Consider the following 18,615-nt stretch of genomic DNA (forward strand, 5'->3'; position numbering starts at 1 on the left):
CAGCTAAAACTTGAAAAGAGGAGAAATGCAAAATGATTGTTTATTTGCTTTGGGATATGTATTCACACTGCCGTACAACCACGATTTTTAAATTTTTTGAATTTTTTAAGAGTTTTAAATTAATAATTTTTATTATTTTAATATACTAATATTAAAAATAAAAATATTATTTTAATATATTTTAAAATAAATAATACTTTAAAAAATAATCTTTATCTCACCACCAAACAATGCTTTATAACATAAAACATGCATCGACCCCGATCAAGATCATCAATCAAGATAAGGTTACACGGTCCCAGCTAAGCACCGCATCAGATCCATATCCCATCTCACTATACCAGACACTTCTCTTTCCAAAACTACCCCTTTCTCGTATTTTTAATGACCAAAAACACACTCCCTCCACTTACTGCCATTTTCTTTCACGTTACCAATCTACTTCCCTCAATCAATCATCATCTCCACGAGAAATTTTAACCATGGCGTCAATGGCAACCATCCTCCGTCGAAAACTCCACGATAACAGACATTTCCTTATCCAAACACGACTCTTCTCCCTCGAATCTTCCTCTCATGACACCAAAACTACACCGCGCATAGAGAAAATATTGATTGCAAACAGAGGCGAAATAGCTTGCAGGATCATGCGGACCGCGAAACGCCTAGGGATTCGAACCGTCGCGGTTTACAGTGACGCGGATAGAGACTCGCTCCACGTGAAATCGGCTGACGAGGCTGTCCATATCGGTCCGCCTCCGGCTCGGTTGAGTTATTTGAATGGCTCGGCGATTGTCGAGGCCGCGATTCGTACTGGTGCACAGGTTAGTATCCAAACGCTGCGTTTTGGTTTCTGAGAAATTAGTGAACGTTATATGAATTTTACTTAAAATCGTGCTTATAATTAAGTTTCCTATGATATGAATTACTCCTTTTTTTTTTTCAATCTCAAATTTCAAAGGACTTTCGGTAATTATTTATGACTTGCAATTGCTGTGTCAATACTTCCATTAGGTGATTTCACCGTGTAGTCTTTAGCGTTGACCATCATTAATGTTTGACTGCTTAAGCCCTTTTCTTTTGGTTATTATTTGTGTATAATTTCCATTTAGAAATTGAAGCGTTTGTTAATTCCTACTTTTATTTTTTCTCTTTACATGGTGTTAGCAAAGTGAGCTTTTTTAAATCATTTTTTTTTGTTTTACCTCTAAAGTTTTAAGCTCTTGGGCCATGGCTGGTCACTGTGCATAAGAGTTGGCCTTTTGCACTTTGTATTTTGGAAGATAGTAGAATAGCTTATTATTTTGAGTTTACAATGCTTCTAGTAACCCTGATCACATTCATTAAAAGAGAGAAAAGTTATCCTAAACATATAATTTCCTTTTTTTTGTGAGTTATACAGTGAGGTAGATGATTTTTTTTCTTTTTTTAAGAAAATGCAAGGACTTGTTTTTCAAAGTGGATATCTACTTTTGAATGTCAGGCTATTCACCCGGGTTATGGTTTCTTATCCGAGAGTTCTGATTTCGCTACACTATGTGAAGACAAAGGTCTGACTTTTGTCGGACCACCAGCATCGGCAATCCGGGACATGGGTGATAAAAGGTATGATAAGACCTCTGTTTTTTAATTAATTTCATGTTTCTCTCAATCTGTACATGCATGTTTGAGTGTGTTGGCCCTTCATTTTCTCTGTATAAGCTAATATTATGCTTTCGATTATTCAGAAAATTCTGTAAAATTTTTTATCAGTGTTTTAATTTCAACAGTGCATCAAAGAGGATAATGGGTGCAGCAGGGGTGCCGCTTGTGCCAGGTTATCATGGCAGTGAACAAGATATTGAACTTATGAAGTCAGAAGCAGATAAGATTGGATACCCTATCTTAATAAAGCCGACGCATGGAGGTGGTGGAAAGGTGTGCCAATTTTATTCTTTTAATTGCTACCCTGTAACATTAGGAATCTGAGTTGCTTAATATAATTGACGATGCATGTATACAAGACATCAATTTATGAGATATGGATGTATGGTAACTCACCAAGTTCTGATTGGAATATGCATCAGTAGTCCAGCACATGCTTGGCGTTAACTCTCATTTGATGAATGAAAATTAAAATCTTCGAGTTCTTTTCTTGTGAAAAGAAACATGAAATTCATTCAAATGTAAGAAAGGTATATGCATGATTTGTTTTACTATGTTGGATTTTTATTTATTTTTTTGGATGAGGCTCTCACAATGTGCAGATTTTAGGGTATGAGGATAGTTCAAAGTCCAAATGAATTTGTCGACTCTTTTTTGGGAGCACAACGTGAAGCAGCTGCTTCATTTGGTATAAACACAATTCTGCTAGAGAAATATATCACAAAGCCAAGACACATAGAAGTTCAGGTATGGGGTATTGGATGTAATAATCTTTCAGCATTCTTTCCTAGTTCTTATATTTACAAAATTACGTCTCAATTTTTTGCTTACATGTTCTTGAATTCTTATATTTCAATTTCAAATTATGTCACGTACTTGTCCATGTAATGAAATAAATCATTTGTAATTGAATTTTTTGTAAGATCTTTTTTCTCAAATTCATAGATATTTGGGGACAAACATGGCAATGTACTACATTTATATGAAAGGGACTGCAGCGTACAGAGAAGACATCAGAAGATAATTGAAGAAGCTCCAGCTGTAATGTTCAGTTTCTATAGTTTTCAATCAGGTTTCTTGTTGTAGATTTATAGAAAATGTAATAGAAAATCGGTTGATGCAGCCAAATGTCATGAACGACTTCCGCTCCCACTTGGGCCAGGCTGCTGTATCTGCAGCCAAGGTAATGTCCTGTCAGTTGAACTCGCTGAACATTATCAATATTTTCAGTAAAATACAAATTCTTAGGCAAGTAATTTCCATGTTTGGCGTGCACCATTTGGGTTGAATTCTAGCCTGAGCTTGTGATTTAACATGCTATACATAACATACAGTGTTTCATGTTATGGACGGACTTTTTGAAGCCTTAAAATACTTTTTTGATGGGCCTCACCATGCAAATCAAATGCACCTGCTTTTTCTTCTTTTGATGGTTTAAGTAGTTCAATGAATTTTTATGGAGTATGAACAAAGAATGTTTTGATTTGAAATCTTTTGATCACGTTGTAATAGCCAAATTGCAAATTGATACTTAGTACATTAGAAAGGGATCCTTCTCCCGACAACAGTTTCCTACGCCAAATGGGATCCCTTGGAGTCATGTTTGTTTACTAGAAACTTGTTTTGTTCTATCTTCCTTCGTGAGATCATTGAATCCCTATGGGCATATGTTTTCTTCTCGAATTGGTGGTTATAAAGTTGGAAAATTGTTGACTACCCTTTTGTGTCCTAAATCTACCATATTATAGTTGTTGAGCTTATTCACATTTCTATTAAGACTATACAAGTTATTTTCTCCTTTGTCCGTGATCCTACATCCCAGTGCCTTACAATGGAAAATGGAGTTTTAGGAAGTTCTGAATTTTGTTTGCTTGCAATATGTAGGCCACTATTTTTAAGGAATCTACCCCTTTGTCTTGCATAATTGTGCTATTAATTTTGGAACTTGAGACCATCATAGTTGTGCTACCTAACGAGCTCTCTTATTTAGCTCTAACATTTCACATCCCTTTTAACTGCAGTCATTGTTCTTTAACTTTATTCATTATATTTGCTAATGTATAGTCCCTCTTGCATATTAAAAGGCAGTTGGTTACCACAATGCTGGCACTGTGGAGTTTATAGTTGACACTGTCTCAGGCCAGTTCTATTTCATGGAGATGAACACCCGCCTTCAGGTACTTGTTTTGCTCATTTCTGTCTTCTTGCTTTAGTTTCTGATGGAGAACCATTTATCTAGTTTAGTTTATTAGCATAGAGATCCACCAGGTAGAATGATAAGTTTGCAAAGATAACAATAAAATAGAAGTAAGATAACGATAAAGTAAACAAAACTAGATAAATGGTTCTCCGCCAGTCCCACAAGCCTAGCATAAATCTGACAGGGAGCTGTGATATTCTTATGTAGGTTGAGCATCCTGTGACTGAGATGATTGTTGGCCAAGATCTTGTAGAGTGGCAAATATCTGTTGCAAATGGAGAACCACTACCTATTAATCAGTCACAGGTGCCTTTATTGGGTAAATTCTTTCCCCCGGAAATGATTTATGCGTGTGATGTCTGTGTTATATTACTTTCCTGCTCTGCTCCTTGGTCTCATATATTGCTTGGTACTCAACTTCTGAAATATGATACTTGCACCTCCTTTCACTTTTCTCTACATGGCATTGACTATGTCCATCCTTCTATTCCTTTTGTTGGTTAGTAGATTGGAACTGCAATAGAGTGGTCAAAATTTACTATCACAATTCCAACTAGTAAAAAGTTAATTTCTCTTTGCTGTGAAATTACATTTTCACCTTTTGATTTACTAGTAGACCAGTAGCATAATTCTGTCCCCACTCTCCAAAAAATCAGGTAGTAGCATAACAGGTGGCATACACTTGTTCAGTATAATAAGACCAAAACTGTTCTCTTCTCGTCTTCTTTCTGCAAAAGATGTCTTATCCTCCCTCTTCTATCTGCACTTCTTTCTTCAAATAAAATATTCTTGTTTTATGCAAAAAATAAAAGTGTTCCAATTTATCACAGATAAAATAAAAGGCTAAACAAGAAAAAAGAAGTGCAAATTCAATGTTTCGTGTCAGTTTTGGTCTACCAAGGTTGAAATAAATTGTTGGATTGCCCTTTGTTTTAAGATCTGATGTCATGTGGAAAACTTTCTGTTCTTCAGATTTCTTAGACCACGTTTAATATGATATCTTTATCATGTTAAGCATGAAGAGTTTCTCTACTCTTACGAGTTCCTTGTTAGTTTACCTGATAATGATCACTATGACTTGACAGGGCATGCCTTTGAAGCCCGAATATATGCTGAAAATGTTCCAAAAGGATTTCTTCCTGCAACTGGAGTTCTTCACCATTATCGTCCCGTTCCAGTTTCACCAACAGGTGGTAATTGCAACAAAATAATCATGTTACTTATGTATGCTGAATATGAATCCTTGTTTCGTTGTTGGTGATTGGTATTTTCCCTGACTTTTTGCTGATTTTCTTTCACAATATTGATGGGCCAAAGTTTCCTTATGAAGCTACTATTCAATTAGGTTTCCTGTTTTGCAACCACTGCTCTCTTTGATATTTAAAAACAGTGAGGATGGAACAGTCTATGTGTCCTTGTAATGGTTTAAGTCTACCACCAGCTTTGAGTGAATGGGTTTTCTTTGTTGCAGCGTGTTTTTATTGATTATTTTAGCCTTTTGCATTCCTCTTTTTTGGCTTATACTGGATGTGTTTTAATTATCAGTTCGGGTTGAGACTGGAGTTGAGCAGGGGGATACTGTTAGCATGCACTACGATCCAATGATTGCAAAGCTTGTTGTCTCAGGAGAAAACCGTGCTGCAGCACTAGTCAAACTGAAGGATTGCTTATCCCAATTTCAGGTACATCTTAGCGGCAATCATGTTTTAGCTGCAGTTCTCATTTATGAACTTTGCATATTATTACAATCACAATGCTAGGCATCGACCTGGAAGAGTAGTTCTATGTATGAACTATGAAGTCAAATTAAATTATTTGGTTACAAAGTAAAAATTTTTGATGGTTTGTTTGAAAGATAATTGACGGTCCACATGGCCAGGACCCCATGGATATTCTGTACCTATGCTTTGAGACAGATAAATAAAATGTTTTGATTGTCAACAGAAACTAGTTCCATATGTATATTATGGTCCTGCTTCCCTCTGGTTTCTTTGGGAATGCAGTTTGTTTTCTATCTCTTTGATTCACCTATTTATCTTTATAATACTTTGAGATCATTGTACTCATATTATGGACTTGATGCTTGTCAGGTTGCAGGTGTGCCAACTAATATCAATTTTCTTCAAAAACTTGCTGACCATAGAGCATTTGAAAATGGCAATGTGGAGACCCACTTTATTGAACATTATAAAGATGACCTCTTTACTGATCCTAACAATTTAACACGTGCAAAGGAAACATATGATAATGCTAGATTCAGCGCAACCCTGGTAGCTGCATGTCTTTGTGAGAAGGAGCATTCTGCTATAAAGTCCAGTCTCCCTGGTAGGTTGAAGGACCATTCCAACTTTCCATTGCATGTTACTTGTTCCTTTGGATTCCTCTTAAGTCATAATATATTTCTGCAAATGCAGGGACCAATGGGTTGCTCCCCATATGGTATTCTCATCCCCCTTTTCGAGCCCATTATCAAGCTAGTTGTACCATGGAGCTTGAATGGGAGAATGAATATGATGGAAGCAGCTCCAAATTTTTTACCTTCTCCATCACTTATCAGTCAGATGGGAACTATCTTATTGAGGTGTTTATGTGTTTGTAATGAATTCCAATTAATGTCTAGATGTTTTGTTTCTGTATCCAGAATTATGATCGATTATTGTTTCATATAAACACAGACAGAAGAAGTCAATTCCCCTGGTTTGGAAGTCAAGGCAACACTCCTGCATGACCAAGATTTTAGAGTTGAAACTGATGGTGTGAGCATGGATGTTAGTTTATCTGCATATTCCAAGGTAATTGTGTGCCTATATAAAAACCTTGAAGTGCTATGTAGATTAATTTATGCGCATTCTTGATTGCAGCTTTCTTAACCTACCTTGTAGCATTCCCTACCACCATGTGCGATTTTTTTAGGGATGCTTTTATTTTTGAAGAGTCTGATGAGCTTCTTGTTTCATTTAATAAAATGTCATTTACCAGTTTTTATTAAGAAAAGCTAGCATGCTCTAGTAATTCAGCATTCCTCAGTCAAGAATGGAAGAGCATTTGCCTGTGGTATTGATGTTAAACCTGGTACTTGGTGGCAGGACAAAATAAAGCACATTCATTTATGGCACGGATCACATCATTATCATTTCAGACAAAAGTTAGAGCTTGACTTGTCTGATGATAATGAAATACAACAGAAGACCAATTTTGAGACTGCATTGCACCCTCCAGGAACTGTGGTGGCTCCCATGGCTGGTTTAGTAGTCAAGGTTCTGGTGACGGATGGAACAAAGGTAGAAGAAGGGCAGCCTATATTAGTACTTGAAGCAATGAAGATGGAGGTTTGTTGTAAATTTCACAAAAATCTTAGTCAATTTATTTGATGTGCTAGAACATTTCATGATATTTTCTTTAATTTTAATAGCATGTTGTGAAGGCTCCATTTACTGGGCATGTTCATGGGCTTCAAGTGACAGCTGGCCAACAGGTTTCTGATAGCAGTCCCCTCTTCAGTGTCAAGGTTAGTTAATGCTGTTTGAATAAAGTCGAAATCATTTAAAACCTAGACCAGTGCAGTGCTACTGGTACAAATATCAACAGAATTTCCATTCATTAGCAGAACATGATATCATTGCAAAATGCATGGAAACATCTGTCCTCATATTACATGACAATTTGTCCTATCGACTTTACTTTATAATCATGTTAAATCATTTAAAACCTAGACCAGTGCAGTGCTACTGGTACAAATATCAACAGAATTTCCATTCATTAGCAGAACATGATATCATTGCAAAATGCATGGAAACATCTGTCCTCATATTACATGACAATTTGTCCTATCGACTTTACTTTATAATCATGTTCCATTACACTTTTCATTTTCATTGTTGTGCCAATTATTTGACTAGATATACTTGCATATTGGCAATTATGGCTTTATAGTTTGTACTAAATGATCAGATAAAAGATTCATCTCAGGAGTTTGAATATATGTGAAATGAGTTCTAGTTCCCCTACTGAAATTGAAGACAGAATTTATTAACCTATTATCTCCATTGAATTTTCGTCAAACAATTTCAGAATTGAGAAAGTGAATTGGCATTGACCTCCTTTAGAGGTTCTTTGTTCTCTTCATAAATTGTTTACAAGGTTACCTGTATCCCATAAGTAAGACAAAAGGTGAGGAGGCTACTGTGCCATGATAATTTGGTTTCTTGCAGTTTCCTGGCTCATACTCTGCGACTCGCTGCTCTATTCACCATGAAAGCTAGCATACTAGTTTCCATGTGTTGAACTGAATGCTGCTGTAATCTCCTAACATTTATAGCACATACTCCCAGCTTTAACTACTTTGGTATTGGCTTCTCATCTGCTAGTCCATGATGTAATTATGGACATCGTGAAGGGTCAATATATTTACCAGGCAATTATCTAATGTGGTGGGTTGGTCTAGCCAACCACTTGATGCGTGCTGAAGAAGGGATTGTAAAGATATCTCACTATTTTTTTAGTCATCCAAAATGGGAATTTTCAGAAATAGGCATGTTTGCTTGTTCAACTTGTGCAATGCTAACTTGCTGGTGACCTTTAAATTCATTGATTCATCATGATAGATGAGTTTTAATTTTCCATTTCATGAAGTTTCCTAAAACCAGTGTTGAATGGGATCATTTCCCTGGCCAGGGTGAATAGAATCTCAGAGTGAAGTTTTCCTTACATGAGGAAACTGCTTGAACAAATGGCGGCGTAAACAGATCTACAGGAGTTTCCTGAGCTGTGGGTTCAATGGTAAGAAAATTAATTTGTAATAAGTGCCTTGTTTGTGTATTAGTTAGTTCATAGAATGAAACTTCCCCATCTCCGTACATGTAATCCAGAAACTGTTGTAAAGTCAATAATATTTTCTAATTATCTCAATCACAGTTTAACCTCATGGTGGATTATATTTTTCATGCACACACTCACATACCACTAAAGGAGGAAGAATGTTGATGGAGAATAAAATAGGTAAAGATAAATCATGATAAAAAAAACAAGGCAAGTAGAAATGTTACACAAGTCATCATTGCTAAATGGTACTTGACTGTTAGCAACTAGCTAAACATCAGATATATGGAAATTACTTTGTCTTTTTGATGTCGCTCAACTTTGTCATCATGTTGCAAGTTGCAAAGGTTTGGAAACGAAAACATCTTCTTGAGCAGATGTGATGAGCATGGAATCCACGGATTGGCAGGTCAGCCCGTTAATGTTTTACTTTTCTAGTCTTTCTGGGTTACGATGTCACACAATTGCCGGCACTCTCAGAGCTCCAACAAATACATAGCCTGAATTCTGAGTTTGACGATTGGATTGCCTAAAAGTAATGCAATTTTGTGAATAATAAATATGAAGATGTTGGATAACTTTCTAGTCAAAATATTGACATATCAAACATGTAGCGTTTGTACCTTACCTTTTCGTGTTGTGTTAACATGCAAAGTTGAATTGCCTTACTTTTTAGTGAAAAAAAAGAGCTGAATAGCCTTGCGCTATGGTTTATAAATAAATTTCTTCTCTCTTAAGAATAAAAAAATTACTATTTTTTGATATGCTTACATTGTTGATGGTGTGCTTGCTTGCATCAATTTTAAAATGGCCTTGTCAGACGAGTTTGTGCCCATTGAATATATTTTTCTTTTTAATGGATAAAAGCATCTTGGATTAGGTTTTTTCACATTGAAACTAAATTATTTCTAAAATGGTCAATTACCAGTGCTTGACATCACGTTGTACTATTGTGGCATTGAAGATTTGTACGTTTTCAAATCAGATTTGAGCCTTTATGTATTCGATGGAGGGCCCAACGCATATGCTCTAATCTAAACAAAAGATGCTTGGTGTATGTGTTTGTCCATATATATATATATATATATATATATATATATATATATATATATATTAACTAGGATGTCCGGATCAGCTTGCAAATGTCATAACCATATAAACTTTCAGTAACTCTGAGATTTGTGGAACTCGAACTCGTGATCTTTAGAGAACAAATTAGAGTCTTACGAGTTGAGCTATACCACTTTGAGTTTTATTGTATATATTTTAATTGTCATGTAGTGGCTTCTCATTTGCATGACTGTTACGGACATCAGAAGGCAATCATTATATTATATATTACTATATCGAACCTGTTAGATTGGTTTTCTAAACTACTTGATATGTGCTGAAGAAATTTATAATGATACTAGATAGAACCTTTACTCGTTCAAAATAGGGATTTTAACAATTGTTCTTGGATCCAATAGGTACACGGTTAGACAGGTCAACCCGTTAATTATTCCCTTGTATTTTCTCCTGCCTATTGGTGGCTGTGTTTAAGTACTTCACTTTGTTTTGTGGTTTTTTACTTGTCTAGCAAATCTCCTGAATGCCAGTCAAACTAGGATATTGTTGCTTCCATTGTAATACTAGCAATTGATAAATATTGAAGATGCTGGTTAGTGTTGATTCAATGTGTTTTATAGTCTTATTAATCTAGTAATCCAATTGATGAGTCCGCTGTTTTGACTCAATATTTTTGCATTAAAAGAGCCCAAGATAATATGGGTTTGGTAAGTTGTTAAACTCAATACACTTGGTTACGACTGAACTCAAAGTAACCTGAGTTTAATAAGTTGTCAGATTTAATACATTTGGATTCAGTTGTTAGCTGAATCTAACGCATCGTAAGTCTGATAAGTTATTATATCCAATATATTTGGGTTCAATTGTTAGCTGAATTCTATGCAACGTGGGTTTGACAAGATATCAGATTCAATGTACTTGGATTTGAAAATCCACTAAACCCAAGATATTACAATTTTTTTAAGAACATCCACATCCTTTTTATCTTAGTTTGGTTACATGTAAAGTCCTATTGTTCTTAGAAATTCGGACCACAGAGCTTTATTATAGATTAATAACATGATCTACTTATATTATAGACAATTTTAAATGACTTACTATATTTTTCATCTTATTAATGATATGTAAAAAATATTTATTCCTCATTAATGATTTATAAGAAATCATTATCCCTTATTAATGTAACCAAGCGGAGCTGACATTTAGGCTCTCTTGTTTTTATTAAAACGATAAGATTCAAGGAGTATAAATATCATTTAAATAATCTAGATAAAAAGTTTATAACTTTTTTTACTATGAAAACTTATATATTTTAGAGCATTAATCACCCATGAAAACAAGAACAAACACTTTTGTTTTTATAATTTAAGATTATTTTATTTATTGTTTTTCTCAAAAAAGTTATTGATTTTATTATCGAAGAATCTTTAAGTTTCACTAACTATTTTTATGGGTACTAAGATTTTTATTATTAATTTGATATTTTTTAAGCTAAGAAGAGAAGTAATTATATAAATAGTTTGATTAATCATTATTTAAATTTCAAATAATAATATGTAACATATACTAGATTTTGGGATAGAATTTGAGGTGATGGTGAGAAATGGTTGCTTGGTAAATATTTAATGTTTCAGTTAAGAGATAGAATTTCCTAAAAGCCGCGAGAAATACAAGATGTGCCTGCGATTATTAGGTGACTTTTCTTGGCTGATTCATGCATGTCAGGACTTGAAAAAGTTAGGAAAAAAAAGAGGGTTTAAACCCATAATTTAACTCCTAAGATATTCCTAATCCGTCAATTTATTTCATTTAATTAATGAAACGTGAACTAAGCTAGAAATTTCCATTAAGTAAGGCTTCCCCGTTGCATCTACTGTCATGCATGAACCATGAACCCATCGCATATCCGTAAGCAGCCGTAATAGGCAGGTGGCCACCTGTAAGTGCCGGCTTCTGTTTTTTAAATATTAAATTGATTTTTCTTTTATAATATTGATTTGTTAATATTAAAAATAAAAAATAATATTTTAATAAAAAATATTTTTAAAAAACATTGTACTGATACCAAGAATTTTATAATAAGCGTAAATTCTGATGTTAAGTTGCTTCTGAGAACGCGTGTACAAACAGTCAAAGATCCATTATATATTCTCCAAGAAAATTCCTTCCCGGTGGCCGAAAAAATGGATGTTGATGGGGGGTATAATAATCACGATTCACATCACACACATTACCAATCTTTTTCCGGCCGATAGGGCTGGCTAAAGGGTGTCGTGTTGATTAATTATTATGGGTACTCATCAAATCTTTTTCATAAGATTCTTATATACGATATCACCCTAATAATGCCTCCAATATTGTCAAAGCTCCGACGAACACCTTGCCTGAATTCCCCCAGCTTTTCCTCGACGTGGGGTACATGCAGTGTATAACACCCCCCCGCCACAATTTTTTCAATAGCTCTACAGGACCGGCATTTGAAATGTCAACAATGCTATTTTTTTCCGTCTTGCAATCGGAGACTGTTCTAACTTGTAGTGGGTGGAGGATTAGGGATGTCAATTTGCTCATAATGGAAGCGCAATGCAATCAAAATATCAGGCTGCCAAAAAAAAAAGAAAAAGAAATACTACTAGGCATGGATGGATACGAGAGGCATGAAACGGTGTCTTTTCCAATTACGGCTCAACAGGTGGTGTTGAGGACGCCGTTGCTTTTTTTTTTTTTTTTTATCTTTCTTTGACTTTCTGTTTTTGTGTTTTTTTACTCGCCTAAACAAGTCAATCCTTACGTCGGATATCATAGAATTCAACGCATTCACTCTTTTATCTCTTCGAAATTCGTACATTTTGAAAAATAATTTCCAAGCTAGTATAGTTTTGACTAGATGCAGATATCACCTGTGTGTTCCATATTATTATTATTATTTGACCATTTATTCTTCTTTCTTCTCTATTTAAAATGCTTTTGGTCCCTAAATTTCTATATTTAGTTAAATTCAGTTCATTATTATTATTTTTATCATCTCACTTGTTTTTTTTGCAAAAAAAAACTTCTTTATTTGAGCTGAGCAAAAAATATCTATTTCTTTTTTGTTTTTAGAAGATTATTCCATCATTTCTTAGAAAAAAATTCCATAATAATAATGACACCCATACTACTATTAAAAAAATATCAACAAAATAAATTTATAAATATATAAAAAAAAACCTAACTTTGAAACTTTCAGTATATTGTTTAAAAACAACAACATACTCCCTGTTAGCGCGTGTAACACATGAATAGACTACACTTTTCACACACAAATCCTTTTGTGCTAGCGCGTGTCGCATGTATCTGACACAAAAAAATTCCTGGTGCAGCACAAGCGCCTCTCACAACATTTGTTTTTTTTTAAATGGTGCATGTGGCAGGTGATTGGCAAAACAAAATTTCTTGTGTGTCGCGTGTGGCACACAGGCTTGACAAAAATTGTTTTTGTCATGCATCTAACACGCAAAAAAATGCATACGAGATGCAGCGTGCTGTAATATCTGCGCGCGTCAAGTTATGCATATTTGACTTTCACAATTAATTAAACTGCGTTAGTTATGCATATTTTAGTAGATTACGTTATCTCCATGTATGTGTGTGTATATATATATATATATATTAATTGCTTATCAACTTGGTTAGCATATAAAACACCATATTCATCTCACCTGCCTCCCTCCTTCCAACATGTTGAAGGGTAATAGAAACAGAAACAAAAGTAAAGATAAAATATAGCAAATTGGCTATCCAATTTAGAGTAAAAAAAAGCATGGAAGTCGAAGCAAATCCTTAAAAATACCGGTAAGTCCGTTAAAAAAAGAAACAGGTAAGAAAACAGCCAAAGTAATAAACAAAGAAAAGAGGCTGAAAAGTGTTTGATTTTTGAAACAGTCACGAAGCTATTTTAGGTCACTATCAAATATCAATCCTTCCCTTCCCTTTCGTTTTTTTCTCTCCAATATATATATATACACGGGGGAATTATTCTTTGATTGGCTCCTTTGACCTTTCCCTTCCCTTCTTAAAGTCTCCTCCACAAAACCCTACTTGTCTAATTCCCTCTTTATCTCTCTCTGCCCCTTCTCGTTTTTGCAATAATTTTTTTGTTTTGTTTTTTTAGGGGCTTTGCTTCGTTCTTCTATTTATTTGTCAATTTTTTTGAAAATCTCTAGTTTTCCTTAATTTTCGAACCTTTCGAATGTCATAATTGTGAACTGGGATTTCAAAAATAAAGGGTAGTAATTTTTTGTTAATTATTTCCATGATTTAAATGATTTTGGAGGTTTGCTAGATTAATTGTTATTTTGATCCTTTGTTCTGATAGTTTCAAAAAAGCAAACTGTATAACAGTAAAGTTTTCTGCTTTATAATTTTAAAAGGAAAAAAAAATGGAATCAAGCAATTTAAAGGAAGCAGAAGGGGCAATGAAGGGACAGAAAAGCAATACCCATCAAGAAGCAGAAACTGCCTCAACTGCTAAAGAAAAGAAATTGGGCTCAAAAGTGGGCAGTGCGAGCAATAAAGAACTGTACTTTAGAGCAGATAAAATAGATTTCAAGAGCTGGGATATTCAGCTAGAGAATCATTTAAGCCGTGCTTGGTCAAGGGATAGGGAAGTGCAACCAACAAGAAAGGAAGAGTGGGAGATTGATTTGGGAAAATTGGATATAAGGCATGTTATTTCTTATGGGACTTATGGGACTGTGTATAGAGGCAATTATGACGGCCAAGATGTTGCTGGTATTGCAGTTTTTATTTATTATTCTCCTGTTCCTGCTTCCTTTGAAATGTTTATTCAATTTTGGAATTCAAGTTCTTTTCTTTTATATTTTTTTTCCCGAAGCACTGACTTATAGAAATTTCAATAATCTGTGAGATTAGCTCTGCGATCTGTTTGTAGTATAATTATGAATGAATTCCTTATTTGAATGAAGTTGAGAAATATTTTATTCGTGTTTGATAGATAATAGGTAGCTATAAATCTCTTCGTACGCAGTTAAGTATAGAGGTCGTAAAGGAATTTCTTATGTCAAGTCTGATAACACGCTTTAAACACTTATGTGATGAGACAGAGTAAAAGGTTCACATGTTAGTTGGAAGGTATGGCCTTTAACTGCATGTATTATACACCTAGTGATTTCATCACTTTGAGGCATGGCCTTAAGAGATCTAGTATTAATGATTGCATTTTGAGGCTATAACTTTATGAACACATGGTTATTTACTGTGCATGCACGTTATGTTGGTTTACAACCACGATAGTGTGTGTCTTATTGCATATGTTTTCAGGGTTTCTTTTGGTCTGGATTTTGTTTTTGAGAGCTTATAAAATTCATTGTCAATACATAGTGCTTGGCAAAGAAGCTTAAAAATATGCAGAAGCGTCATTGGCTAATAGGAAAGCTGACTTTAGTTCATATCTTTTTTAGATAAGATGAACGTAAAATTTAAGATTAAACAGTAAGGCTTGAGCTTTGACACAGATTCATTGAACCAATTATTAACATTTCTAAACATCTTTGCTTAAATTATCTTTTTATCTCTTTTGATTTTTTATCTGAGTAAATACTTTGGTTAATTTCTTTTCTTGTCTTTTTTGGTTGTGCATCATTGATTGGAATGAGATAACTATAGGTATCACTTGAGTGAGTCATGGTAAGAGCACCTGCTCATGTTTTAGGATGTCACGTAAATGGCTGAGGTTCTTCTATGAAGAAGTTTTGGACTACTTGTATATTTGTTCAAGTTCTCAATGTTTTGCTGAAGGAAAGGATGTCTTTCTGATTCCTTCCCACTCTCAAATTCTCCAAGTTCATTCCTCGGCCATTGAAAACTTTGGTTACATGCTAAGTCATCGATTATGCTGCTCTGTAGAGGTGCAATGATGTACGCTGTACTTACAGCAGATTATTTGTATTGGATGACATGTATCTTTTTATTAAAAACTGGTACATTTGTGAGGTTTCCCTGCAAGCCTCCAAAATCTTCTCTCATTTCTAGCAAGACATGCGTAATCTTATTTCAAATTAACGAGAAAAAGACTGGGTGTGATTCCTTTGTTATAGATGTTGCTGTGTGGTTTATAGGTGTCATTATGTTAAGTTTTTTTAACCACTAATTGTTTGATAGAATTGTTGTTATAATTAGTCCAATTATAAGAAATTACTATGTTTTCTGGTATTTTTCAAGCTTGTTTGTGTATATGTAAAAGCATGATGACACTGTGAATTGTCTTCTTCGCCACCCAACCCATTAAAACTGCCTAAAACATCAAAAATCACTACATATGTGCAATAATTATTTGTCTTGGCAAAGTCCTCACTGCCAACTATTAAAAATTACAGTGAAGGTATTGGACTGGGGAGAGGATGGCATTGCCACTGCTGCTGAAACGGCTGCTCTCCGGGCATCATTCAAGCAAGAGGTTGCTGTTTGGCATAAGCTTGACCATCCTAACGTTACGAAGGTAAAGGGTACACCATCATCCATCAATGGCTTGATGTCTTCTTCAGTTACCTTCCATTGATAAACAAAAAAGTTCTCTCCAAGTTATTTTTTGCGTTTTTTTATTGTGATAGTTTCTGTTCCTTAGGTTTCCATCACAAGCTTTGTAGATGCATCACCATTGTATCCTAGTATTAAAATCTATAACTATAATCATCCATTACAGTTTGTTGGAGCTTCAATGGGAACTTCCAATCTTAAGATCCCTTCCAAAAGTTCTTCAAGTGAAAGCGTCAATTCTCCTCCTGCTAGGGCGTGTTGTGTTGTTGTTGAGTACCTTCCAGGTGGGACGCTAAAGAAATTTTTAATCAGAAATAGGAGAAAGAAACTTGCCTTTAAGATTGTGATTCAACTTGCTTTGGACTTATCTAGGGGGTAAGTAAATATTTTCAATTAGAATGTTTGTTATTTGATGTTTACTTATAGATTTTTGCTTTGATCCACTTTTGCAGTTTGAGCTACCTGCACTCCAAAAAGATTGTACATCGTGATGTTAAGACAGAAAATATGCTGTTAGATGCTACTAGAACTTTGAAAATTGCTGATTTTGGTGTTGCTCGAGTTGAGGCTCAGAACCCAAGGGACATGACTGGGGAAACTGGCACTCTTGGATACATGGCCCCTGAGGTACCTGCTCCCTGTTCTTTCTTTTCTCTTGCTATAGTTTTTCCCTTTATCTGAAATCTTGATAATAGATTTTAACTAAGTAATTGTCTAGGTCCTGGATGGTAAGCCTTACAACAGGAAATGCGATGTATACAGCTTTGGTATATGCTTGTGGGAAACCTATTGCTGTGACATGCCTTATCCAGATCTTAGTTTTGCAGAAGTTTCATCTGCAGTTGTTCGACAGGTTTGTTTGCTTTTATATTTTGATAACTGTAGCGGGAAACCCATTTTTATTTCTTATAATATGGAATGCCCCATAGTTTGATCCCTGCAGTTGCAATAAGGTCTCAGAGTACATTCTGAGGAAAATACCTACATATGGTATTATATGACGCATAATATATTATGATATGTGCTACAGAGTTGAACCTAAATATCTACTCATGTGACTAGATAATTGCTATTGTGCAAAGTGAAAGTACTGATGTTTGAATGAGCAAAGGCATGAATGGTATCTCCTGTTCTCTTGAGATTGTAGACCCAAAGGTTAACTCACATGACTAGATAATTGATGCTGAGCGAAGTGTAAATATTTGTATGAGCGAAGGCATTAAAGCTGTGTTCGTTTCACTGCTCTCATAATGTTGGTCCATCGGACCAGGTGACCTGATTGGTGTCAACTTTTTTCAACCCCGGTTGGACTTACATCTTATGTTGTTAATTTGGCTGTACTGGACATTGCCTTTTTATAATCTAGCTTGTTTGTGGTTTTAACGTGCCATCTTATGTTGATAATTTCAATGTTGAAAATAATCTTTACAGCATTTGAGGCCAGAAATTCCTAGATGTTGCCCAAGTTCATTGGCAAGTGTCATGCGGAAATGTTGGGATGCAAATTCAGAGAAGCGGCCTGAGATGGATGAGGTAGTTAGGCTGCTCGAAGCAATAGATACAAGCAAAGGGGGTGGCATGTTACCCGAAGATCAATCAACTGGCTGCTTGTGTTTCACCCCAGCTCGTGGTCCGTAACTCACCTTCGCCTTCCACCTTCCGCCGGTCATATATACTCATATAGTATTGAAGCAATTCACTAGATCACAGTTTTCTCAACCATATGAACAAAGAACTTTAGAAGCAAGAGAATTTCTGCTTCTAGTTGATTCACTAAATGTTTCAGTGTATTAAAAGTTAGCTTTTTTATCTCTGTAATTATTATCTTGCACAGAATTATAATATTTGGAAATGTTGGAGCTCCATGCTTATTTTGTATATCATTTCGTGAGATAGTTGTGATTCAGAGAGTAGTTTTGCCTATAAATTATGGAAATCGAGATGGATGGAAGCTAGAAATCAGGAGTTTATGTGGATAAAAAAAAGAAATCAAAAGTTTTCATTTCAATAAATGTAATATTATCCACGGAATATTTTGAATCTTAGACAGAAAACACCTGCCGTTCTTTAGTAATATTCTGCGTCCAAACAGAAGTTAGAAGATTTTGTTTCTCAAACCATGCAGATTTTGAAAATAAATTGCTTGCAGTCATCTGAGTTTATGCGAAAACTAAAGCATTTGAAGAAAATCATTAGTACTGTAAAATAGTTTGGCCAGGAAGATGAGAATCAAAAGGATGCCAAAGTATATATGACAGCAACCAAACCAGCCTAAGATAATCACCTGGGATCTTTGCCTGTGCTATTTTGATGGTGATATTATTGGATTAGCAGGTGGTGGTGTACGG

The 18,615-nt window shown here is 35.0% G+C and overlaps 2 protein-coding genes across 3 annotated transcripts; both read left to right on the forward strand.

The window, feature by feature from the left end:
- Positions 1-287: 287 nt before the first annotated feature.
- On the forward strand, positions 288-9,426 carry LOC133694594 (methylcrotonoyl-CoA carboxylase subunit alpha, mitochondrial). Of its 2 annotated transcripts, XR_009842310.1 has the most exons (17): positions 288-824; positions 1,484-1,605; positions 1,770-1,917; positions 2,254-2,391; positions 2,590-2,685; positions 2,768-2,827; positions 3,729-3,821; positions 4,052-4,163; positions 4,930-5,034; positions 5,390-5,526; positions 5,935-6,169; positions 6,259-6,425; positions 6,520-6,636; positions 6,931-7,173; positions 7,257-7,352; positions 8,519-8,623; positions 9,002-9,426. XR_009842310.1 is itself a non-coding variant. In XM_062116165.1 (16 exons), the coding sequence occupies exons 1-16, from the start codon at positions 483-485 to the stop codon at positions 8,525-8,527; spliced, it is 2,220 nt and encodes a 739-aa protein (XP_061972149.1). In that variant the 5' UTR covers positions 288-482; the 3' UTR covers positions 8,528-8,752. The 2 variants fall into 2 exon arrangements, 1 of the variants encoding a protein (XP_061972149.1); XM_062116165.1 differs by lacking the exon at positions 9,002-9,426 and having other exon boundaries at positions 8,519-8,752.
- A 4,216-nt stretch (positions 9,427-13,642) lies between these two features.
- Positions 13,643-18,145, forward strand: LOC133695383 (serine/threonine-protein kinase STY13-like). The gene is made up of 6 exons (XM_062117357.1): positions 13,643-14,503; positions 16,108-16,229; positions 16,434-16,642; positions 16,720-16,894; positions 16,986-17,120; positions 17,699-18,145. The coding sequence occupies exons 1-6, from the start codon at positions 14,152-14,154 to the stop codon at positions 17,903-17,905; spliced, it is 1,200 nt and encodes a 399-aa protein (XP_061973341.1). The 5' UTR covers positions 13,643-14,151; the 3' UTR covers positions 17,906-18,145.
- The last annotated feature ends 470 nt before the right edge of the window (positions 18,146-18,615 follow it).

This window comes from Populus nigra, chromosome 5 (assembly GCF_951802175.1).
Source record: "Populus nigra chromosome 5, ddPopNigr1.1, whole genome shotgun sequence".
Classification (NCBI taxonomy): domain Eukaryota; kingdom Viridiplantae; phylum Streptophyta; class Magnoliopsida; order Malpighiales; family Salicaceae; genus Populus; species Populus nigra.